Source organism: Ziziphus jujuba, chromosome 2 (genome assembly GCF_031755915.1).
Source record: "Ziziphus jujuba cultivar Dongzao chromosome 2, ASM3175591v1".
Classification (NCBI taxonomy): domain Eukaryota; kingdom Viridiplantae; phylum Streptophyta; class Magnoliopsida; order Rosales; family Rhamnaceae; genus Ziziphus; species Ziziphus jujuba.
This window is the reverse complement of record NC_083380.1, coordinates 30,851,791-30,877,637: the sequence shown is the minus strand read 5'-3', so window position 1 is coordinate 30,877,637 and position 25,847 is coordinate 30,851,791. Positions and strand designations below refer to the sequence as shown.

Genomic DNA, 25,847 nt, shown 5'->3' with positions numbered 1-25,847 from the left:
GCCAAGAATTTGGCCCGGTTCCAAGAGCAGAGTTAACTTGCCAGCTTTGTCCTTTTTTTTTTCTTTTTTTTTTTATAAATTAAAATTTGGAATAGTTGTACTTTAATTCTATTTTGTGATGATTACACTTTCGATCCTCATTTTCAAAATAATGCAATTTAGACTATGATTAACAATGTGTTTTTTAGGAAATTTTTGGCTATCGTTTTTTTTATTATAATTATTGTCCAAATATTGATGTCCTAAATGGAAAATTAGAGAGTAGCTTTCACTTGGTCGGCTTCTGTATCTTTAGGGTTTTAAACAACAACAGCTAAGTTGTCAATACCAGAAATTTCAATTTTTTTCTTCAGGTAAATTTCACATGCTTTTGGAAAATAATCACTTACAATTATATAGTAGCATAATCATTTTCCTATGTAAATATTTTTGTTGTAGAATTTTACAATTAATGATACATACAATTAATATGGAATTTACATTATAAGACTAGATGGTGCTTTTATATAGGTTTTATAGTTACAAATAATTGTAAAATCAACCAATCAAACCAAAACCAATTATAAATAAACCATGAAATTCAATTATAGATTCGTATAAAATAAACAAATAATGAATAAATGGAACAGACATTGTACATAATGAACAATTAACACTCACTGAATATTCTTATCTAAAAACATTAAAAGAAAAAAAAAAAAACACTCATTGAATATGTACAATCTTTTTCATAAATTGAACACTCACTGACTATGTACAATCTTTTTCATAAATTGAACTTCCCAATTGTGCAGGACTAAAAACCCAAAAATACCTAGCACATAGAAAAGTAGCATAACAAGAGTAGGGATGAAAATTGGTTCACCTGTAAAGTAGGGCCATATGACTCCCAAACTAAGTGTATAGCACAAAAGAAAGAGAAAGAGAAGCCCTCTCAGCAGCTTACCAATATTCCCATTGGGGAGTAGAAGAGCCATAATCATGATTGTAATATAAAATGTGACGCTGTTGCAAACATATAGAGCGAAGAAATTTGGAGTCCTCATAATCACTGTCCCAGGGCGATGATTGTTAATTTTGTTGTTGTTGTTGCCGTCCTGCCAAACTCCTCCTGGGGGACTTAGTGCAGCTTGGAATGTGAATGTTGCAACCGTTCCACAAACCACTAGTACCAGATTGCGTACTGATTCTGTCTTCGTGTCGTTTTTTAAACGTATCAAAATTATGGCAATTTGTTCTGTCAATGCCACCTTAGACCTCAAGTGATCCATGGAGCTGGAGACTTTGGGAAGGGACGTAGCTCTTAAAGCTCCAGCTGCAAGTAGTCTTTCCCTGACTTTTATGTAGAGTGGATTTGATATATTTTCAAATGAGATATCTAGAGCAGTCGAACCCCTTGAATCCTTCGCATTTACATCGATTTTACTATCTTCCAGTAATATTCTCACCACCTGATCAAAGATCATTAATATGTTAAATTAGTTTATTAATTAATTATTCTATTTCAAAGAGTCTTATCAAATTATCGTCCTTGATTTTGAAAATTATACCCTAATTTTAATTTTATTATTGGAAAAATTATTTTAAAAGGTTTTTTAGGACAAAAACATCCTCGTTTTATCTATAATATCCATTATGTTATATACATATACTACAAAAATATTTTACTTTGATTTGATAAATTACACAGTAGTATGATTAAACAATATTGTAAATAAGTTTTACAAAAATGTTGGTTACAGATATATATAATATCCAGTTTTTTTTTTTTTTTTTAAAAAAGGTGAAAATTCAAAAGATTATGGAGTTCAAAACAATAATTTAGAGTTCAAAAGTAAAAATTACGGAGTTCAAAACAAAAATTTAGAGTTCAAAAGTTTATGTATTTGTTAGCAATAATGATGGAGTCACCAAATCTTGGATACCAAACAATTTGTTGCACGGTTCAATCTTCATAAATCTAGGTATAATTTTGTGTAAACCATTAATCTCATGTCATATTATTTGATAAACAAAATTTTATTGAAAATTTTGATTGCTTTAGCATTTTTTTACCAGCATGAGTATTTCAACCTTTACTTTCTGTGAGAGCAAATGCTTATATACAACCGTTATATGGTTGATGTGAAACAATAACGAACCACTGAATAAGTTGACATTTAATAAATATTTGAAAAGATTTATATATTTTATTTTATCGTGGTATGATGTTACGCATGATTATAGATAATTAAATCATACCACGCAGGTAATTAAATTTATACGGCATGTGCCTCTACTGTTTTATGCAATTTTTCTTCTTTATTTATTTATTTATTCATTGTTTTAGAGAGAACCCATCCAAGTTACCAACTCACACTAAAAAAAATAAATAAATAAATAAATTCTTAGCACTCGCTTTTCAGCTACTTTGGTTTGGTTAGAACAACCACTTTTTGCCACGACAGTTAGTTTTAACTACAAATATTATTGTGGCTAAAAATATATAGTAAATACAATTTTTTTTTTTTTTTTTTGGTTAAAAACTTGTAGCCACAGAGTTATTGACCACAACTAATAATTTCATTTTGTTATGGCTAAAATACTTTTAGCCTTGGAATTTACAATTATGAACATGGCATTTGTTATGGCTGATACCCTATTTCTTTTTTCTTATTTTTATTTTTATTTATAGTTTTAAATTTTAGCACCTGGATTAAATGTGTACTTATTGTCAGTTTACGACCCATTAAGGTAATGAATCTTAACGATAGATCTGTTATATGGATCTAGACCATTATATCTAGTTTTGAGCACTAAAAATTTCATATAGGTTCATGTGGTGTTAACAAATTATATGAAATGTCTACTTATATGCGTACTATCACCATTCCAAGTAAAATAAATTTCATTACCAATGGCTTTTCTTTTTTCTTTTTTTTTTGGAACCACTTATTCAGCATGCAATAATATTGGATTGGAAAGGATTAAATATTATTTGAGATTTGGATAAAATTGGACGGTATAGTATGTATATAATTTATTTATTTGTTTGGTAGATTAGATTGGACTGAATTTTAAAATAGAATTATTTTTATTGTATTTTTTATATTTATCTTTGTAAATTAAGCAAAATCAATAAAACTGAAAAAGTCGTTGAAATCAATTAGCACTTAACTCCTTTTTCTTTTTCTTTTTTTTTTATTGGAAATTAACAAAATTTTATTACAATAAAAAAAAACCCTTCTGAAGACAACATTGCTATATGTACCAACATGTTTACACAGAGAGAAACATACTTGCTTGGTTTTTCCATAACAAATAATTGAGATTTGAGATTTGTGAGATTTGGTTGCTTGACAAGATTAGCAAGGTTTGTGGAGTTCTGCTTCTGGCTTCCCATGGATATTTGTAGTAAGTTTTATACGTACCTATTATCTCTGTTCTAGCTAGATATTTTAAGACACAGTTAAATCCATTAACTGAGATTGATTTCAAACCAAAAAAGAAAAAAAAAAAACTAAATAAGAAAATAAAGAATTAATTAATGTTGAACCATAAAGGAAAAAAAAAAAATGAAATAATTGAAACAACAAAAATTGAAATAGATAAAGACACAAGAGAAAACACTTACTTGGGATTGATTCATAGCGGTAGCAATGTGTAACACATTGTCCCCATTGGCATCCTTCAAGTTTATAATTTTCCTCTCATCCATTTCAGAGCCTTTATGGCAAGCTCTTCGCAGTCCGCCTAATAAGAAATCAAAAGCATCATCATTTTCAGACTTAACAGCAAGATGAAAAGCGGTTTCCTTTCGATTATTCGTATCTTGGATACTTTGTGGACAAACCGATATGAATTTCGGTAAGAGAAGAATCTTTTGTTGTTGATGATCCACATCGTTTTCTTTTGCAGCCAGATAATGCAAAGGAGTTTCACCATGCCTTCCTCGAATGCGAACAAGACGATCAGGCGCTTCGCATTCTAGAAATAAATGAACCATATTGATTTGTTTGTTGTACAAGGCAAGGTGCATGGGACTATATAAACTTTGATTTAGCATCCGAGCAAATGATGGTTTCAAATTCATTATCTCCTTTGCAAATTCGACCTTCCCATACTGAGCTGCTATATGCAAAGGAGTATCGAAAAATGTTACCTCATCGATGTGATCAAGTAGAGATGGATTATTGTAAATTAAATAGTATAGCATGTTCAAATCGCCATTTTGAGCAGCGGTTTTCAAGTCATCCATTCTTTGTTTCAATTCCAACACCTGCAAATTATATAACTAGAATGTTACCGAGTGAATATATATATATATATATATATATAGAAATAAAAATTAAAAAGAAAACAAAATTTTCAAAGCAAATACCTTACGAGGGACTACAAGGAATAGAGATGACCAAAAATCAAAGAAAGTTTTTTCTTTTTTTTTTTTTCAAGAAATATAAGCTAATTAAAAACCTGGAAACTTTGGAATATAAACTAGTCTAGATCTGTATATTCAATAAAAACAAGGCAATTTTTTGCAGCTAGAACAATTCTCAAACACAATCATACCAAAATGATAGGAATTTGAGGCTGTATATATATATACAACACCACCATACGCAATTTCTTAGTATTCTTCTTTAAAAAAATAATAATAATAATAATTAGAATTATAAAGAGCCACATTAACGCGTCATCTCTTCCTCTGATGACTTTTGAGGAGCTTGGTTACATATACAAACAAAATTAACTTTCTTACCCCCTTCCGAAATGATTTTATAATTTGTATGAATTTCCAAATTTGCAGAAAATTTATCAGTATGTTTTATATTTCTAAAATTTCATTTCCTGGGTTGTATACATATATATATATATATATATATATATATAAGGAAAACTCGAATTTTATTTTTTGAAATAAGAAGTAGCCTTTTACATGTATTTTTTGCCTTTAAAAAAATGCATTTCTTGAAACTAATTATTCATTTGAAATTTATTTTCCTGTATATATATACGTATATTCACTTTGAATTTTATATTTGCTGGAAAAATTGGGAGGGCAGAGCTTTTAATTTTATTTATTTATTTGTTTTCTTTGATTTTCTTTTTCTCAGAAAACGCGGAAAGAAACAATAATAGCAATAAAAATAAATAAATAAATAAAAAGTTAATTTTGTGTTTGAAATCCGAGGCTGCAAGAAATTTCGATGTTAACGCCGTTCCAGTTCCCGGAAGTTGGTTTCTTCAGGAAACAATATGTTAGGCAAAGTTGAAGAGGGAGACATAGAAACATCATCACGGCAACTTACTTTGCCTTTTTTATTTTATTTTAGTTCTTTAATTTCAGGGGATACCAAAGTATGAATTTCGTTATTAATTAGCATCAAAATAAATTAGAAATCTTCCAAATTTTTTTGTTATGGCAAATGAAATTTATTTTTTGAAATAAGAATTAGCCTTATATATATATATATATATTTGGCTTTCAAAAAAGATTTATTTTTTGAAACTAATTATTTTCTTTTTCAAATCTATTTTCATGTATATATATACATTCGCTTTGAATTTTATATTTATGCTGGGGATATTGGGAGGGCAGAGCTTTTAATTAATTAATTAATTTATTTATTTTCTTTGATTTGCTTTTTATCAGAGAACGCGTTGTACTCGTTTACCAAATTAACGTGTGTGTCTGAAAGGAACAATAACAAAAATAAAAATAAAAAGAGTTAATTTTGTGTTTGAAGTACGGGGCTGCAAGAAATTTCGACGTTAATGCTTTTCCAGTTCCCGGAAGTCGGTTTATTCAGGAAAACACTGTGTTGGTTTCTCTTCCCATTCCCGGAAGTTGGTTTCTTTTTCTCGGTTGAAGAGAAAGGCATCAAACATCATCACGGCAAGTTAATTTGCATTTTTTATTTTATTTTTTTAGTTTCAGGGGATCAAAATATGAATTTCATCATTAATCAGCATAAAAAGAAATTATATAAATCTTCCAAATTTCATTGTTATGGCAAAATGAAAATTTTTTTTTTTTTTCATAAATTATAAAGCCCACGAGATAAGATGAGACAGAAACAGCTGCGTACCCTTCAATTACAGTACTACCATTCAGTGCTAATTAAGATTAAACAAACATTAATATGAATTTTCATGCTCCTTTTTCTCTTTTTTTTTTTTTTTAATTCACAAAAAATTTATTTCACAAAATGAATTGGATCTTGTTGGTAACATAAAAAAAGGATTAGATAAATAGAATTTGGACAAAATAATCTAGTAAAAACTTTTCTCTAACTTTAGAGTTACTCAAATATTTACCAAGATATAATTTTTTATTTATTTATTCATTTAAAAATTCATTTGTTTATGTTTAAATTTGTCAATTGATAATATTTTATTATTTATTTAGTAAATAATTTCACATCTATAGCATTACTAAAACCTTTTTTTTAACATATGTACCAAGTATATGGATGATGTGGTTGCACACAAATCATTTATAATCAAACAGTAAATAATTATTAATTTTAAAGATGTGCATTATAGGTTTTTTTTTTTTTTTTTCTTCAGTATATATTATGACCATAGGTTGACTTACCTATACGTTGTAATTGTATATTGTATATGATAATTAATTAGAAATGATATGTGATGATATGACCAGCCTTCCATATATATATATATATATATATATATATGTATATATATAAAACACATTCTCATAAAATAGGACCACTTTCAATCGTAATTTGGGCTAGGCATTTGAATTTAACTCCAAAGTATATATATCTTGCCTCGTTTTGAGTTATGAATCAGGCCCTTTTAAAATCCTGATAGTGAAACGAAGAAGGCTATATCAATAATTTTCCAAATCTTTCATCAAGTTCCCTTATACATTATTACATATTGGCTAGCTCATATTGTACCACTATAAAAAATGATTTTGTTGTAGCATTTACTTACCAGCATTGTTTGAATTAATATATATATATATATATATATATATATATGTAGAAATAAAAAAAATCTCGAAATAAGAATGCTACAAACTTACCAGCAATTTTTTTAATTAAAAATTACATATAGAAAGAAAAAAATCTCCAAATAAGAATCCCCTTTATATATGCATTTTCTAAAAGGTGATTTCATTCATACTATGAAACTCAATAACAACATTATCTTTTTAATTATATTTTTATATTTCAAAAATATCCTTCAATGAAAGGTCACAAATACTTTTAAATACTTAAATAAAATGAAAATAAACTACTATGCACACTATAATGCATTTTCAGGAAAAAAAAAAACTAATAATGAGATAATGAAATTTAGCAATTAAGAGAAAAAGAAAGATTAAAAAACAAAGAAAAAAAAGAAAAATCATTCCTTTAAACCCTATTTAGCTTTTTTATTTATTTGTTTGTTTACTTTCTTAATTCTCTTTCTATCTATTCTTCATACAAATTGCTTTGAGAATAAAAAAAAAAAAATGAAATGGAAACCCTAAAGTCGTTCAGCACACATATGTCAGGACCCGTCCAGAATTCTTCTCCGGAATCCTAGACAAGCCCTGATCCTAGGGAAATACCATCGAATCTTCCAACAGAAAATCCGACAGCACCTCCCCTAAGGGTAGGACTTACCAAAAATTACTTACACTGAAAATACACTTCTATATTCACCCCCTTATTCCTCCCGCAAAACTACAAGTTGTTTCCACAATTTACAGCACTTCACAACAATAACAGCAGCCCAGTGTATAAATAAAACATAAGTGTCCAAATAGTATACAGAGCTTTATGAAGTGCTAATCAACAGAAATACAACAAAGATGAAAGAAATAATACAACTGAATGAATGAGTACAAAGGTACTTCTCGAAACACGATGGCAGCGGAGAATTTGTTCGCCCCGGAAGAACGTCTATCACCCCTTGCACCTAAGGGAACGGAACTTAAAAACGTGAGATGCTAATCATCTCAATGAGTGACCCTAACTACTGAACTCTTTTAATGATAATAATAATAATAATATAACAAATAAGGGAATTGAATTAATACTAACAATTAATAAATAAATAATAACAGTTGGAAATAATAATTTTCCCTCAAAACTCTCACCAATCACTCCGTTGGAAATGTTCCCTTTTTAAAACGATTTCACAAAATCCGATATTCGTACTTCCCGAAAACCAAGGGATCAAACATTTGATAAACAATAAATAAATAATTACCCCAATATATAATTAAAATGTAATAAATTATAATAAATAATTTTTGAACACCTTTGGGGTTTGAAACTTTATCTGAAAATTACACTTGACGCACCACACCATATACCAGTGATGTTCTCCGATACCCAGCGTCCCGAGCACCGACTGGCGGGGAGATTAAAGAGAGAAACTTGCAAACGGCACTTCGGCGTCCTGACAGTATCGCTGCTGAAACCGTCATCCCGGCCAAGGGAGAGGCGGCTGTGGCCAATATCAAACTTGCCTGCTAACGGTCCAATGGAAACCACGGGAGACATAATACTTACGCGCTAAACCACATAATACTTGCGCGCTAAACCACGTGGACATACACCAGAACACCAATACTGTATGAGTGCGTCTAAAATAATTATTAAATCAACCGTACCGTTCTTTCCAAAAATTACCGTGGAAAATATACCAATTTTCACATTTACCATCCCACATATTTTCATTTAATAAACCCGGTACGAAAACATCGATAACAGTAAAACAATAATTTTTCTCGCAACACGCGGTTCAACGAATAATATACCACGGGCATAATTATGAAAATTAAACCACCAATATAAGCAAATAATTTTCTTAAAATATTCAAACCAATTATGCCCAAGAATAATATAAAATCCAGACACAATTAATTACTGAAAATACTTGCTCATGTGTAATAAATACCATTTAATCACAATAAAATAATAATAGGAAATTTCTTAATGACCCCAAATTTCCGTTTAGCACCAATGGATAAATATATATAAAATAATATTTTTCCCGATTATATTTAAAATACACCACATGAGCACAAATTACAGATATCGATTCAACACCACATAAATATAATTAATTGCCCAAAATAGTTTTCAAGGTGGGTCACTCACTTGGAGCACGCAATTAAACCATGATCCACCATGGGATCAATTCCACGACTCACCAGTGCTCCTAGAACACAATTCACATACAGTCAAATAAATTAATATTTTATTCGGGCAAATAATATCTGGTACCTGAGGGTCAAACACAAACGTTAACCAAAATGGTCGAATAATATACCGAATCGAAGCTCGTGGAATGAGGATCGCATTACCAGTCTCCATCGACCCCAATTCCGCCGGAGGTAGCCGGAAAGCTTCGGCCGGTTTTGATCTCCTCGTATCTCGCAAACCGCTTCGGATTTTGGAGATTGGAGGCCATATTTGGACTCAGAGGACCCAAAATAGGGGGAGAGGGGTGGCAATTTGGACTGGGGTGGCCGGAATACACAAGAAAAGAGGAGAGAGAAAAATTTCCGGCCAGCGGCTTCTCCGGCCCGATCGGGGCGTGTCCGGCGGCAGGTGACCGTGAAAATTTGCGGCCGAGCTCGCCTCCTCCCTCCGCTCATCACTGGCCGACGCGTGTGGGCAATGGGTGGCCAGAAATTAAAAATACGGTGAGATCGAGAGGGAGAAAGGAAGGGAAAGGAAGAAGAAGGAGGAAGAAGAAGAAGAAGAGGAAGAAGAAGGAGAAGGCCCGTGCCCTTTTTCCCACGTGGGGGAAAAGAAAAAAAAGAAAAAGAAATAAAAAGAAATAAATTAAAAATAATTAAATAATATTAATAATAATATTATTATTTAAAATAATAATAAAATAATATGATATTAAGTCACACGTGGCACATCGTGGCACATCGTTACACGTTTAAAAATAATATTAAAATAATACGGTATTTGAAAAACTCTACAGGTCCATAACTTTCAAACCACATGTCCAAATCGGACGTGCTGCTAGTCTACGGACTCGTATTGACTAGTACTTCACAACCATGCATGAGTCAAAGCTCAACTTTGCATAAAAAAAAGTCAACTCCGGCACCCCTTGGACAGTTTGGACCTCAATTTGTTTTGCTCATAACTTTCAAACCGTAGCTCCGTTTTCAACGTGCTACTAGTCTACGAACTCGTGCCAACGTGTACTTCGTAACGGTACCTCAGTCAACCTAGAATTCCAACTGGAACAAAAAGTCAACTTTTGACCCCTTTGGTCAACAGTCAAAGTCAACAGTCAACCGTCAACTTCGGTCAACGTGCAAGAATTCCGATATGGTTCGGGACGAGGTGTTACACATAGCCAGGGTAATTTTAAACCATCTATGTTATGCATACCGCAAAAGACAATTGTATTCGAATTATATAACCCAAATAATTTAAATCCATCCGGATTATGTATTCTAGAAAAAAACATTTAGATCTAATATATATAACTTAAATGATTTGAATTCGTCTAAGATATGCATACTAGAAAAAACAATTAGATTTGGATCATATAAACTTAAGCAAAAATTTAATAATAAAGGAACTCATTCATCATATATAGCCTTAACGATTTGAACTCATCCTGGATTTATATGCTAGAGTAGACAATTAATCTAGGTTATATAAACTAAGTAGAAATTCAATGATATGTAAAGTCGATATGTAAAATCGTTCGCTTATGTAAATTCGAACTCCAATAAGAAAAAAGTTGAGTTGATTGTAGCATCGTATGTAAAACTCATGATTCAAGCAATCAAATCAATTGGATTAAATCTATCTACTCATAGGTTGACGATGAATAATGCAATATTGATTTAGAAATTAGGGCAATCAAAGGGAATTAGGGGTGAAGTTGATGTAGTGTATATTAATTATATTTAAGGATAAATTATACAATAATGTTAATTTATTAGTATAGATAATAAAAATTGAATTAAAAAGTGAGCGTGTATAAAATATATTATGGTTATTAAATTTCGCAGTGTAGATATAATTATTTTTTTCTAAAAGTAATTTGCCTTCTAATATTTTGAAAAATTACAAAATATCTCCCTCAACTTTCATCCATATTTCAATTTGCCCCATAATATTTTCCCAAACAATTTCACCCCTAAATTATTGTATAATGTTAAATTGCCCCCCTCTCAAATTTTTTTGTTTGAATTTAACGAAATTGACTGCATAAAAATTCAAATTGACCACTAATATATAAACAATATAGGTCTAAATTATAACTTGTTTTGAACAGAATTGATTGAAAAAAAAAAAAAAAAAAAAAACAGAATGCATTTTTTTTTATCGGTGTTATTGCTCAATTTTTTATCAGTTTCAATAAAAACAAGTTATAATTTAGACATAATTTATATGAGTAGTTAATTTGAATATTAAAAGGTCCATTTGGTCAAATTCCAATTAAATATTGGACAGTTTTATTCACATTATAAAACTTGTTCGGCACATTACAACTTTAATGATTTTTTAATATTCCAACAATATCTATTGATAAAATGTAAGAAATATCCTTATGCGCTTTAAAAATATATATATATATATATATATATATTAGATACACTACACCTACACTCATCCTTTCATAATTTAGGAAAAATCATAATAATGTTTTTTAATATTCCAACAATACCTATTGATAAAATCATAAAATGTCAGAAATATCCTTAAGCACTTAAAAAAAAAAAACAAAAATAAGGAATATTAGATACATTATACCTACACTCATTCTTTCATAATTTAGGAAAAACCATAAACTCTAACCATGAAGTATAATGATGAAGATAACAAAATAGACAAGAAAGATTGGCAAATCATTTTTTTTAATCCTAAAAATATTAGTATTTAGTTATTTCATTTTCTTCACGAGAGTTTTTCTTAAAATTGATTTTCTAGCTCGTGTTCTTCATCTATTTGCATTGTTTTATCTTTTCGTGTGTGATAGTTTCTCAATGAGTTACATATACCAGTGTGGTTTAATATTAGGTATATATAATCCCAAATATAATATATATATATATATATATATATATATATATTTATATATATTCGTTTAAGTGTAGATTGTATAAACTGGATGAATACATGCTATTCGGTAAACATATATCAGAGGGACCAATATCGTCTAAGTTATGTATATTGCAACACTTTTAATGACTGATGAAAATATAAGTTTGGGTTGCGCTAAATGTATGCTATCTTGTAACGTATACCGAATTGACCACTATCATCATAGTTATGTATATTGCACTATTAAAAATTGATGAAAGCATAAATCCAGAATGTTTAAACTAAATGCATATACATTATCCGGTAAACAAATACCAAATGAACTACTATCATCTAGGTTATGTATATCATGATCTTTGTTTGTTTCTTCGAAGCCTAAACCCAAACCAACAAACTCACCCCACGATGGAGGAATCTAAACAAATTGAATTGGTTTGTAGAAGAAAACTTGCAACTTTTTGTTTTTGATTGATCTGTGTTTGTTTCGTCGAACCTTAAAAACAAATGAAGAACAAGGAGAAGTATTTATACATATCAAATTCTTTGGGAGCTTTTGAAAAATTCCCCTGTAATGAATTTAGGTTTATTTTAAATTAGTAAGAGTAAAATACACATAATTTGTTAGTGTAGGTTGCAAAAATAAATTTTAATGTGAATGTGTGTAAAATGTAGTTGACTAACAAATTTTGTAGTTTGAATAAAACAACCTTTAAAAGTTTTAAAGAAGAGGCAATTTCTTGGATCGATATCAATATATAATCCATTTTAATCTTAGAAAATTTTATCTAATTCAGGGGAAGATAAATCCGAAACCGTAAAGGGAGAGGGGCTGAGACAAATGGGAGTCAACGACTGGTATTGACTTGGCCTACCACCATATGGTCTCCTTTCCTTCCATGTAAATTCCAGTGCCTGGTACCGATAGCTTATTAAATAGCCGTGTTGCCGTCGTTGCCGCGTTACCGTGCACATAGGGTTGACGTTTTGAAAGCCACCTCCACATTCCGGAAACCAGTACCTTTCTGTGCAAATGCTTGGTTGCTTCTAGTCCATATGCATGCATCCATGCTACAATAAGGGCAAATGAAAATCTAACAAAGAAAGACTCGTTAAATTAGACTTCCAAACTTAATTGTTATGGCAAATGATAATAAGGATGAGACAACTGGACATGCTTCAATATCACCGCAATCCTCTACTAAGATTAAGCTGAATGAATTTACTGAAAATGTAAAAAAATTAATGTGAATTTTCTTGCTCCTTTTCTCTTTTTTATTTTTTATGAATGATATAAGTTTGGGTGACGGCCGTTGCCCCACGTTAACTCCACCATCATAGACGTTCAAAAATTTCTAAAGCGGAAAAAATAAAAGTAGAAATGCTTGTTTTGAAAAAACATTTTCAGTGTTTCCCCACTAGCAAATTCCAAGAAGAAAAGCAAACCCATTATTTTATATATATATATATATAGATATATATATATAAAATATTGAGAGGGCTGCCCGACCAATTGAAGTGTAGCACCAAAAGAATTACGAAAAATCCTCGGAATTTCTATGAAAAGGAGAGTCAAGCGCGCTTGCGCGTTTTCCTTTTGTATTTTAGAAACTTAATTGATTGCTTTGAAAGTTTCATCTCTCTCTAGCTCTCTTTTGCTTCAATGTTACTACAGTATTTTTCTTCTTTTTCTTCCTCTATATATATATATATATATATGCAATGTCTAACCCAGAAATATTCCTTCTATCAATCTGCAATCTCTCCTTTCCCACCCCCAAAAAAAAAAAAAAAAAAAAAAAAAATTCTGCTGTGTGCTGTCTCTCTTATGCCTACACTACTACATATATATACAACCAGCCAATGATGCAGCAAATTAAGAGTCTTCAGAAAGCATAAATTTTTATGGTACGGATTATTTCTTTCTTTCTTATTTTAGATTTTTCAAGTACGTGTTTGCATTTTCTTCTTTCTTTCTTCTATGATTAAATACTTTCATTTTCAGGATTGAAGGAGATGATTTTCCCATCATTATTTTCTATCTTTACTTCTTTGTCACTAAACTCCATTACTATGATATATTATTTTTTTCTAAAATATAAATATAATATAGTACATGTAGTGTTTTGTTCTATTCAAGTGCTTGAAGATATTTTTTATTTTTTTATCAATGAGTATTTTTTAAATAAAAAAATATCTTAAAAATAGAACTGAGCAATTAATTTTCTGAAATTCTCATTCTTTGCCTCTACTTTCTCGAAATATACACAATGATAATGTATTGTTACCAAATTAAGTAACGAATAAAAAAAAAAAAAAAAAAAGGACCAAGAGGAAAAGATGATTAAGGCTAGCCGGACATCAATAGAAGGAAGAACTCATAACTCATCCTTGTTCATAAATCTAATTCTAATAGTGAGGAAAGAATGGAACATTTTCTGAAAAACAATAAAAAGGTGCTAGGTGATTAAAATAAAAATATAAAAATTAAAATTAAAATAAAAATTAAAGTTAAAAAAACGCAGAGGAGAAAATATTACAAAGTTTTTGTTTGGAATATATTTAATCGTATTAGAGTTCTTGGTGGATTATGTCCTCTGCCAATTTTTTTTTGTTTTTTTCTTTCCTAATATATTTTAAAAGTTCATAAGAAAACTCATTAAAGCACAGGAGAAACATGTAGAAGAAAAGCTGGAGCAGAAGAAAAAGTGTGATTTAGGCGTTGATTTAGGAATGTCAATTAAAACCTATTTTGAGAGCATCATTAAAATATAAACTTTAAAAAAATATTAAGATGAATTTTAACCATTGATGATAGAAGCTATGTATCACTAAATCTTCAAAAAAAATTAGGTAAAGTTTATATTAGGAAAGAATCAAAATCCTAATAGAATAAAGTTATACCAAATACGCAATAAAAAGTTGGAAATAAAGAAGAAATACGCAATAAAAGGTTGGAAATAAAGAAGAATTACTAAGTTTTATGAATCAAATAGATATTATATAAAATTAGTTTTTAAGAATTACATGAATAATAATGAAAAATTAATTTATCTATTTAAATAATCTAATTATTGATAAAAAAATTAAATGAATAACAATAAAAAATTAATTTTGCCTATTTCGAGCAATGTAATTATTTAAAAAAATCATATACATAATAATAAAAATTAAATTTTCGCTTAATTAAGACTATTTTTGCCCTAAATTATAGTACAGTATGTTTGTATACCAAACTTAGTACAATATCAATACAATACAACACTTTACATTATAATACAGGCAACATAATTAATACAAGAGTAGTTTTATTTACACTATAAAAATTGACAGCCATACTATATTCTTTGCATACTCACATTTAATTCAATTTTTATTTTTACACCAATAAAATATGCCAATATACCTCTATAACAAATACAATTAAACTACCATACACTACAATAAGAATCCCCTAATTCTAACACCCTCATTCTTCTTACACCATTGAAATTGATAAGCCCCTAAAGGCTTTTTTCCAACCGCACCTGATCCAATAGCTATAGATAGAAAACATTAAGGTTTTTCATCATCGTTAGTCAATTCCCCACAGCCTTGATACCATCCTCTTCATTTTATCAAAAAACGAAAAAAAAAAAATTTAAAAAACAAGGTTAGATATTCTGAGTTGTTCTGAATTTTGTATACCAAATAGGAATGAAATATACAAGTTCAATAACCCAGACAACTTAAAAACATCCATGCTATGTATATACCAAACAATTTCACATGTAATTGAAGTTATGATCGAAACTTGTTGTATTCTTTGGTATATATAACTTGAACGGCTTCAAAATATTGAGTTATGTATATTGTACAACTTTATTTATCATTGAATTTCTATTCGATTTATATAAATCAGATCCTATTGTCTTCTCCAATATACATAACTCAAGCGACTTCAACATGTCCGAGTTATGTATGCTGAACGACTTCACCTGTCAATGAATTTTTGTTCGATTTAGTCTTTTTCAGTATACATAACCTAAACAACTTTAAAATATCTAGATTATGTATGTCGAACGACTTTATATATTATTTAATTTATGTTTGATTTATATAAACTGAATAGTATATATATAAATTGGATAGTAGATGTCACATTAGTTTTTGTAAATTAAATACTCATCCAATTTTGAAAGCAAAGTTGTGAGAATAATAAAAAGAACGAACATTCAAAAAAGAAAAAACATATACACAAGATAAATAAGTTAATAACTAAAAGTTAAAATACTTTCATTTTCAGGACTGAAAGAGGTGATTTACCAATCATTATTTTCTATCTTTACTTCTTCGTCACTAAACTCCATTACTACAATATATTGTTTTTTCTAAAATATAAATATAATATAGTACATGTAGTGTTTTGTTCTACTCAAGTGCTTAAAGATATTTTTGATTTTTTATCAATGAGTATTTTTTAAATAAAAAATTTTTTAAAAATATACTAGAACTAATTTTATGGTTTGAATAGAACTATCCTTAATATAATGGATGTGGATTCTCTTCTGGTCTAAACTTTGTCTAAATTTTTGAGGATCTAAGGACACATGGCAACTAATATATTAATGGTCAAGATTCATCTTTTTATTTATTTTTCTCTTTTTATTTTTTTTTAATTTAACCTTTCCATAATTTTACGACCAACTAACATATCAATGATTTAAGATTCACCGTTTAATTTATTTTTCATTTAATTTTATTAGCTTTTAAAAATAAAATTCAACTTTTTATCACCTAACCAAATAAACAGATAAGCCCACCCAAACTGTTTTGCAATAGAATATCATTTTTGTTTATCCAAAAATAGAACTGAGCAATTAATTTTCTGAAATTCTCATTTGCTACCTCTACTTTCTCGAAATATACACAATGATAATGTATTGTTACAAAATTAAGTAACGAATAACAAAAAAAAAAACCAAAAAAAAAAAGCCATAAAAAGGACAAAAAGGAAAGGAAACGATTAAGGCTAGCCGGACATCAATAGAAGGAATAACTCGTAACTCATCCTTGTTCATAAATCTAATTCTAAAAATGAGGAAAGAATGGAACACTTTCTGAGAAACAAGAAAAGGAGCTAGATGATTAAAATAAAAAATAAAAATAAAAACGTAGAGGAGAAAATATTACAAAGTTTTTGTTGGAATATATTTAATCGTATCAGAGTTCTTGTTGGATTTTGTCCTCTGCCAAATTTTTTTTCCCCCTAATATATTCTAAAAGTTCATAAGAAAAATCATTAAAGCACAGAAGAAACATGTAGAAGAAAAGCCGGAGCAGAAGAAAAAGTGTGATTTAGGCGTTGATTTAGGGATGCCAATTAAAATCCATTTTGAGAGTATCATTGAAATATAAACTTTAAAAAAATATTAAGATGAATTTTGATCATTGATGATAGAAGCTATGTATCACTAAATCTTCAAAAAAATTTAGGTAAAGTTTATATTAGGAGAGAATCCAAATCCTAATAGAATAAAGTTATACCAAATATGCAATAAAAGGTTGGAAATAAAGAAGAATTACTAAGTTTTATGAATCAAATAGACATTATATAAAACTGATTAAGTTGATATTTCATTTACATCTACATTGAAAATGTTGTAAGTTCAAAACAGTCGGAAAGGAAAGAAATTGTTTTAAATGAGCAAGCATATATATTATTATTATTATTATTATTTGTCCCATTTACATGATCTGCTAAACCAGAATATTGAGCCATCATACAATTGTTGGAGGGTTGCTATGCCAAGAATTTGGCCCGGGTCCAAGAGCAGAGTTACCTTGCCAGAGGTTTTTTTTGTTTTGTTTTTTTTTTTTTAAATTAAAATTTGGAATAGTTGTACTTTAATTCCATTTCGGGATGATTACGTTTTCGATCCTCATTTTCAAAATAATGCAATTTAGACGATATGTTTTTTAGGAAATTTTTGGCTATCTTTTTTTTTTTATTATAATTATTGTCCAAGTATTGATGTCTTAAACGGAAAATTAGACAGTAGCTTTCACTTGGTCGGCTTCTGTATCTTTAGGGTTTTAAACAACAACTAAGTTGTCAATACCAGAAATCTCAATTTTTTTCTTCTGGTAAATTTCACATGCTTTTGGAAAATAATTACTTACAATTATATAGTAGCATAATCATTTTCCTATGTAAATATTTTTGTTGTAGAATTTTACAATTAATGATACAATTAATATGGAATTTACATTATAACACTAGATGGTGCTTTTATATAGGTTTTATCTTTACAAATAATTGTAAAACCAACCAATAAAACCAAAACCAATTATAAATAAACCGTGAAATTCAATTATGGGTACTTATAAAATAAACAAATAATGAATAAATGGAACACATATTGTACACAATGAACAATTAACACTCACTGAATCTTCTTACCTAAAAACATTTAAAAAAAAAAAAAACACTCACTGAATATGTACAATCTTCTTCATAAATTGAACTTCCCAATTGTGCAGAATTGAAAACCCAAACATACCTAGCACATAGAAAAGCAACATAACAAGAGTAGGGATGAAAATTGGTTCACCTGTAAAGTAGGGCCATATGACTCCCAAACTAAGTGTATAGCACAAAAGAAAGAGAAAGAGAAGCCCTCTCAGCAGCTTACCAATATTCCCATTAGCGAGTAGAAGAGCCATAATCATGATTGTAATATAAAATGTGACGCTGTTGCAAACATATAGAGCGAAGAAATTTGGAGTCCTCATTATCACCGTCCCAGGTCGATGAGTGTTAATTTTGTTGTTGTTGCCATCCTGCCAAACTCCTCCTGGGGGACTTAGTGCAGCCTGGAATGTGAATGTTGCAATCGTTCCACAAGCCACTAGTACCAAATTGCGTACTGATTCATTCTTTGTGTCGTTTTTCAAACGAATCAAAATTATGGCAATTTGTTCTGTCAATGCCACCTTAGACCTCAAGTGATCCATATCCATGGAGCTGGAGACTTTTGGAAGGGACTCAGCTCTTAAAGCTCCAGCTCCAAGTAGTCTTTCCCTGACTTCTGTGTAGAGTGGATTTGATCTATTTTCAAATGAGATATCTAGAGCAGTCAAACCCCTTGAATCCTTTGCGTTTACATTGATTTTACTATCTTCCAATAATATTCTCACCACCTGATTAAAGATCCATTAATATGCTAAATTAGTTTATTAATTAATTATTCTATATCATAGAGTCTTATCAAATCGTCATCCTTGATTTTGAAAATTATAACCTAATTTATTGGAAAAATTATTTTAAAAGGTTTTTAAGGACAAAAAATCCCCATTTTATCTATAATATCCATTACGATATATACATATACTACAAAAATATTTTATTCTAAGTTGATAAATTATACAGTAGTATGACTAACCAATATTGTAAATAAGTTTTACAAAAATGTTGGTTACAAATATTATATATTATCTAGTTTTGAAAAAAAAACGAAAGGATGAAAATTCAAAAGATTATGGAGTTCAAAACAATAATTTAGAGTCCAAAAGTAAAGATTATGGAGTTCAAAACAAAAATTTAGAGTTCAAAAGTTTATATATTTCTTAGCAATAATGATAGAGTCAACAAATCTTGGATACCAAACAATTTGTTGCATGGTTCAATTTTCATAAGTCAAGGTATAATTTTGTGTAAACCATTAATCCCATGTCACATTATTTGGTAAACAAAATTTTATTAAAAATTTTGATTGCTTTAACATTTTTTCACTCGCATGAGTATTTCAACCTCTACTCTCTTTGATGTGATACAATAATGAACCATTTAATAAGAGGATATTTAATAAATATTTTAAAGGACTTACATACTTTATTTTATCGTTGCATGACGTGGTACATGATTATAGGTAATTAAATTTATATGGCACGTGGCCCTACTGTTTTATGCAACTCACACTAAAATAAATAAATTTTTAGCACTCGCTTTTCAGCTACATTGTTTTGGTTAGAACAACCACTTTTTGCCACGACAATTAGTTTTAACTACAAATATTATTGTGGCTAAAAATATATTTTCAATGCAATTTTTTTTTTTTTTTGTTTTTGGGTTAAAAACTTGTAGCCACAGAGTTATTGACAACAACTAATAATTTCATTTTGTTATGGCTAAAAAACTTTTAGCCTTGGAATTTACAATTATAAACACTGCATTTGTTATGGCTGATACCCTATTTCTTTTTTCTTATTTTTATTTTTATTTATAGTTTTAAATGTTAGCACCTGGATTAAATAAAATGTACTTATTGTCAGTTTACGACCCATTAAGGTAATGAATCTTAACGATAGATCTGTTATATGGATCTATACCATTATATATAGTTTTGAGCACTAAAAATTTCATATAGTTGCATGTGGTGTTAACAAATTATATGAAATGTCTACTTATATGCGTACGATCACCATTCGAAGTAAAATAAATTTTATTACCAACGGCTTTTTTTTTTTTTTTTTTGTTTTGCTTTTGGAACCACTTATTCAGCATCCAATAATATTGGATTGGAAAGGATTAAAATATTATTTGAGATTTGGATAAAATTGGACGGTATAGTATGTAGGAGAATTCTATGGTCAGAATCGTCCGGATGGGGTTGCATGCGGACCAAGAGCAAAGCCGACGTAAAGCCGAAGCAAAGTCAATATTTTTTTCTTATGTAGCGTCGGCTTTTTCTTTGAGTGAAAAGCCAATATTTTTTTATGTACAGCGTCTGCTTTTCTCTGGTCCGCACGCGATTTCATCCGGATGGTATTGACTGTAGAAGAACTTATAGTATCTATATAATTTAATTATTTGTTTGGTAGATTAGATTGGACTAAATTTTAAAATAGAATTATTTTTATTGTATTTTTTATATTTTTCTTTGTAAATTAAGAAAAATCAATAAAACTGAAAAAGTCGTTGAAATTAATTAGCACTTAACTCCCTTTTTTTTTTCATTTGGAAATTAACAAAATTTCATTACAATAAAAAACCCCTTCTGAAAACAACATTGCTATATGTGCCAACATGTTTATACAGAGAGAAACATACTTGCTTGGTTTTTCCATAACAAATGATTGAGATTTGAGATTTGTGAGATTTGGTTGCTTGACAAGATTAGCAAGGTTTGTGGAGTTTTGCTTTTGGCTTCCCATGGATATTTGTAGTAAGTTTTATACGTACCTATTATCTCTGTTCTAGATATTTTAAGATACGCTTTAATCTAGAGGTGGCAATTCGTGTCCATGTGTCGTGTTCGTGTCGACTCGTTTAATAATCGTGTCAAAAATATTCAACCCTAACCCCACCCATTTATTAATCTTATTAGATATCTAAAACACTAACCCAACCTGTTTATAAACAGGTCAACCCGACACGACCCATTTAACACGATTACTTTAACAGGTCGTGTTGACCTGTTAACCTATTAACCTGAATATTGACCTATTAACCTATAAATTAACCTATTTATTGAAAATTAACATATTAATTCAAAATTAACCAATTTATTAAAAATTAACTTGTTTATTAATATATCTATTCTGCTAACTTTAAAATAAAGCTCCATATTTGAAAATAATTTAAAAATAATAATTAAAAAAATAACATAAAAATAATTTAAGCATTAAAAAATTAGATATAATATTTAAATTTCATAATAATATACTTTCAAATTATATTTACAAATCCTAATCCACAATATATAAATCTCAATACATGTGGCTTTATAAAAAAATTACTTTTATAAAGTTTTTTAATTTATAATATTTTTTATTTATTAAATAATATATTATGTGTAAAATTATAATTTAAAATTAAATTTAAATGGGTTGTAATAGGTATTTAATCGTGTCGGGTTGAAACTGACACGTTTAGCAAATGGGTCATAATGGGTCAATTTCGAGTTAAACAGATCAATGCGAAAATGATACGATTAATAATCGTGTTACACGGGTTGACCCGATTATGACCTAAACCCATTTATTCCGTATTGTTTTCGAACACTATAGACGTGCCATGACTTAAATTGCCACCTCTACTTAAATCCATTAATTGAGAGTGATTTCAAACCAAAAAAAGAAAAAAAATTAAATACGAAAATAAAGAATTAATTAATGTTGAACCATAAAGGGAAAAAAAATAATAATTGAAACAACAATTGAAATAGATAAAGACATAAGAGAAAAGACTTACTTGGGAATGATTCATAGCTGTAGCAATGTGTAGCACATTGTCCCCATTGGCATCCTTCAAGTTTATAATTTTCCTCTCATCCATTTCAGAGCCTTTATGGCAAGCTCTTCGCAGTCTGCCTAGTAAGAAATCAAAAGCATCATCATTTTCAGACTTAACAGCGATATGAAAAGCTGTTTCTTTTCGATTATTCGTATCTTGGATACTTAGTGGACAAACCGATAAGAATTTCAGTAAGAGATGAATCTTTTGTTGTTGATGATCCACATCGTTTTCTTTTGCAGCCAGATAATGCAAAGGAGTTTCACCACGCTTTCCTCGAATGCGAACAAGATGATCAAGAGCTTCGCATTCTAGAAATAGATGAACCATATCGATTTGCTTGTTGTACAAGGCAAGGTGCATGGGACTATATAAATTTTGATTTAGTTTCCGAGCAAATGATGGTTTCAAATTCATTATCTCTATTGCAAATTCGACGTTTCCATGCTGAGCTGCTATATGCAAAGGAGTATCAAAAAATGGTACCTCATCGATGTGATCAAGTAGAGATGGATCATTGAAAATTAAATAGTATAGCAAGTTCAAATCGCCATTTTGAGCAGCGGTTTTCAAGTCATCCATTCTTTCTTTCAATTTAAACACCTGCAAATCACGTGAACTAGAATGTTACCGAGTCAATATATATATATATATATATATATATATATGTATATATATGGAAATAAGAATTAAAAAGAAAACAAAAAATTTTCAAAGCAAATAACTTACTAGGGACTAAAAGGAAAAGAGATGACCAAAAATCAAAGAAAGTTTTGTTTTTTTCTTTCAAGAAAAATAAACTAAATATAAACCTGGAACTTTGGAATTATAATTTTTTTTTTTTCAACTAATTATAAATCTGGAAACTTTGGAACTATGAACGAGTCTAGATATGTATATTCAATAAAACAAGGCAATTTTATGTAGCTAGAACATTTCTCAAAAACAATCATACCAAAATGATAGAAATTTAAGGTCACATATTTATAGGTTTACACCACCACTATACGTAATTTCCTAGTAGTTTCCTTTTGAAAAAAAAAATTAATTTGAATCATAGAGGCCGCATTAACTCGTCATCTCTTCGTGTTTTGACTTTTAAAATATGCGGAGTTTGGTTACATATACAAACAGAATCAAGCTTCTTACCCCCTTCCCAAATGATTTTATAATTTGTATGAATTTCAAAATATGCAGAAAATTTTATCAGTATGTTTTATATTTCTAAAATATCTTGGGTAATATATATATATATATAAAGAAAACTCGAATTTTATTTTTTGAAATAAGAATTAGCGTGTTATATGTATTTTTTGCCTTTAAAAAATGCATTTCTTGAAACTAATTATTCATTTGAAATTCATTTTCGTATATATATATATATATATATATATATGTATGTATGTATATTTACTTTGAATTTTATATTTGCTGGGAAAAGTGGGAAGGCAGAGCTTTTGATTTTATTTATTTGTTTGTTTTCTTTGATTTTCCTTTTCTTAGAAAACGCGTTATATTATTTATTTATTTTTTTTATTTTTTTTTTGGGTGAATAATAGAAAACGCGTTATATGCGCATAATAATAGCAATAAAAATAAATAAATAAATAAAAAGTTAAGTTTTTGTGTTTGAAATCCGGGGCCGCAAGAAATTTCGATGTCAACGCCATTCCAGTTCCCGGAAGTTGGTTTCTTCAGGCAACAATATTTTAGGCAGGTTGAAGGAAGAGGCATCAAACATCATCACGGCAAGTTAATTTGCCTTTTTATTTTATTTTATTTTTTTTAATTTCTGGGGACCAAAGTGAGAATTTCATTATTAATTAGCATCAAAAGAAATTAGAAATCTTCCAATTTTCTTGTTATGGAAAATGAAATTTATTTTTTGTAATAAGAATTAGCCTTTTATATTTTTTTTTGGCTTTCAAAAAAGATTATTTTTTGAAACTAATTATTTTTTGGAAATCTATTTTCATTTGTAAATATATATATATATACATTCGCTTTGAGTTTTATATTTATGCTGGTGAAATTGGGAGGGCAGAGCTTTTAATTAATTAATTTATTAAATTTATTTTCTTTGATTTTCTTTTTATCAGAGAACGGGGTTATACGCGTATAACAAACGTGTGTATATGCAAGAAACAATAAGAAAAATAAAAATAAAAAGAGTTAATTTTGTGTTTGAAGTACGGGCTGTAAGAAATTTCGACGTTAATGCTCTTCCGGTTCCCGGAAGTTAGTTTATTCAGGGAACAATATGTTGGTTTCTCTTCCAGTCCCCGGAAGTCGGTTACTTTTTCTTCTTTTACTTCCTTTTTTTTTTTTTTTTTTTTGATAAATAAGTTGGTTTATCTTTCTCGGTTCAAGAGAAAGACATACAACATCATCACGGCAACTTAATTGGCCTTTATTTTATTTTATTTTTTAATTTCAGGGCATCAAAATATGAATTTCATTATTAATTAGCATCAAATAAATTATATAAATCTTCTAAATTTCATTGTTAAGGCAAAATGAAGTGTTTTTTTGTCTTTTTTTTTTTCTTTTGTTTTTTGTTTTTTTGGTTTTAATTACAAAGTCCACAAGATAAGACGAGACAGACACAGCTGCGTACCCTTCAATTGCAGTACTATCATTCAGTGCTAATAAAGATTAAACAAAACGAATATCCTGAAAATGTAAAAATTAATATGAATTTTCATGCTCCTTGTTCTCCTTTTTTCTTTTTTTTAATTCACAAAATCATTATTTCACAAAATGAATTGGATCTTGTTGGTAACATAAAAAAAGATGAGATAAATAAAATTTGGGTAAAATAATCTAATAAATCTTTTTAATAACTTTAAAGTTATTAAAATATTTACAAAATAATTAGTTTATTTAAAAATTTAATTATTTATATTTAAATTTTATGAATATGTGAATTAACAATATATTAACATTTATTTAATAAATAATTTAACATTTATAGCATTACTTAAACCTTGTTTTAACATATGTTACTAATATATGAATATGTAGTTCTACACAAATCATTTATAATCAAACATTAAATAATTATTAATTTTAAAGATGTGCATTATATATTTTTTTTCAGTATATATTATGACTATAGGTTGACTTAATTTTGTCTTTGAAAAGATACGTTGACTTAATTAAAATTAAAAAAATTATAAAGAGCACAGACCCATAAGACTAAAAAAGTTAAACGCCAAATTTCTTCGTCATTGACTTGTGGAGGTTTTTATTTTTATTTATTAATTTATTTATTCCAGTAAAAGTATGTGGAGCATTGTTATTTATAAGTATAAACAGAATGAAATTTCTTACCCCCTTCCCAAATAATTTTTATTAGTATGATTTTCAAAATATGCAAAAAATTTATCCGTATGTTTTTATTTCTAAAATTTCCTGGGTTATGTATATATACACATTTTTTTTCTTTAATTTTGTTTTTATCAGAGAACGCGTTATACGCGTATACCAAACGTGTGTCTGAAAGAAACAATTAAAAAAAAAAAAAGAAAAAGAAAAAG

At 28.8% G+C, this 25,847-nt stretch overlaps 3 protein-coding genes across 3 annotated transcripts; all 3 read right to left on the bottom strand.

Moving 5' to 3' along the window:
* Positions 1-743: 743 nt before the first annotated feature.
* Positions 744-1,466, bottom strand: LOC132800788 (uncharacterized). The gene has a single exon (XM_060815075.1). The coding sequence runs from the start codon at positions 1,464-1,466 to the stop codon at positions 744-746; it is 723 nt and encodes a 240-aa protein (XP_060671058.1).
* Positions 1,467-1,816: 350 nt separating this feature from the next.
* Positions 1,817-4,702, bottom strand: LOC107405726 (ankyrin repeat-containing protein BDA1-like). Its single transcript, XM_048473463.2, has 3 exons — positions 4,361-4,702; positions 3,614-4,258; positions 1,817-3,461 (listed from the first exon to the last, which is right to left on the bottom strand). The coding sequence occupies exons 2-3, from the start codon at positions 4,235-4,237 to the stop codon at positions 3,438-3,440; spliced, it is 648 nt and encodes a 215-aa protein (XP_048329420.1). The 5' UTR covers positions 4,238-4,258; positions 4,361-4,702; the 3' UTR covers positions 1,817-3,437.
* Positions 4,703-18,457: 13,755 nt separating this feature from the next.
* LOC132799355 (ankyrin repeat-containing protein BDA1-like) lies at positions 18,458-22,904 on the bottom strand. Its single transcript, XM_060815074.1, has 4 exons — positions 22,159-22,904; positions 18,707-19,214; positions 18,575-18,625; positions 18,458-18,474 (listed from the first exon to the last, which is right to left on the bottom strand). Exons 1-4 carry the CDS (start codon positions 22,888-22,890, stop codon positions 18,458-18,460), a joined length of 1,308 nt encoding a protein of 435 aa, XP_060671057.1. The 5' UTR covers positions 22,891-22,904.
* Between the last annotated feature and the right edge of the window lie 2,943 nt (positions 22,905-25,847).

Coding starts and splice junctions, on each gene's coding strand:
- LOC132800788 (XM_060815075.1), bottom strand. CDS start 1,466: ATGATCTTTGATCAGGTGGTGAGAATATTACTGGAAGATAGTAAAATC.
- LOC107405726 (XM_048473463.2), bottom strand. CDS start 4,237: ATGGATGACTTGAAAACCGCTGCTCAAAATGGCGATTTGAACATGCTA. Junction 3,462..3,613: donor CCGCTATGAATCAATCCCAA/GTAAGTGTTTTC, acceptor AATCAATCTCAG/TTAATGGATTTAACTGTGTC.
- LOC132799355 (XM_060815074.1), bottom strand. CDS start 22,890: ATGGATGACTTGAAAACCGCTGCTCAAAATGGCGATTTGAACTTGCTA. Junction 19,215..22,158: donor CTTTATTTTCGTATTTAATT/TTTTTTCTTTTT, acceptor ATCTTTAATCAG/GTGGTGAGAATATTATTGGA. Junction 18,626..18,706: donor ACTCGCTAATGGGAATATTG/GTAAGCTGCTGA, acceptor CCTACTTTACAG/GTGAACCAATTTTCATCCCT.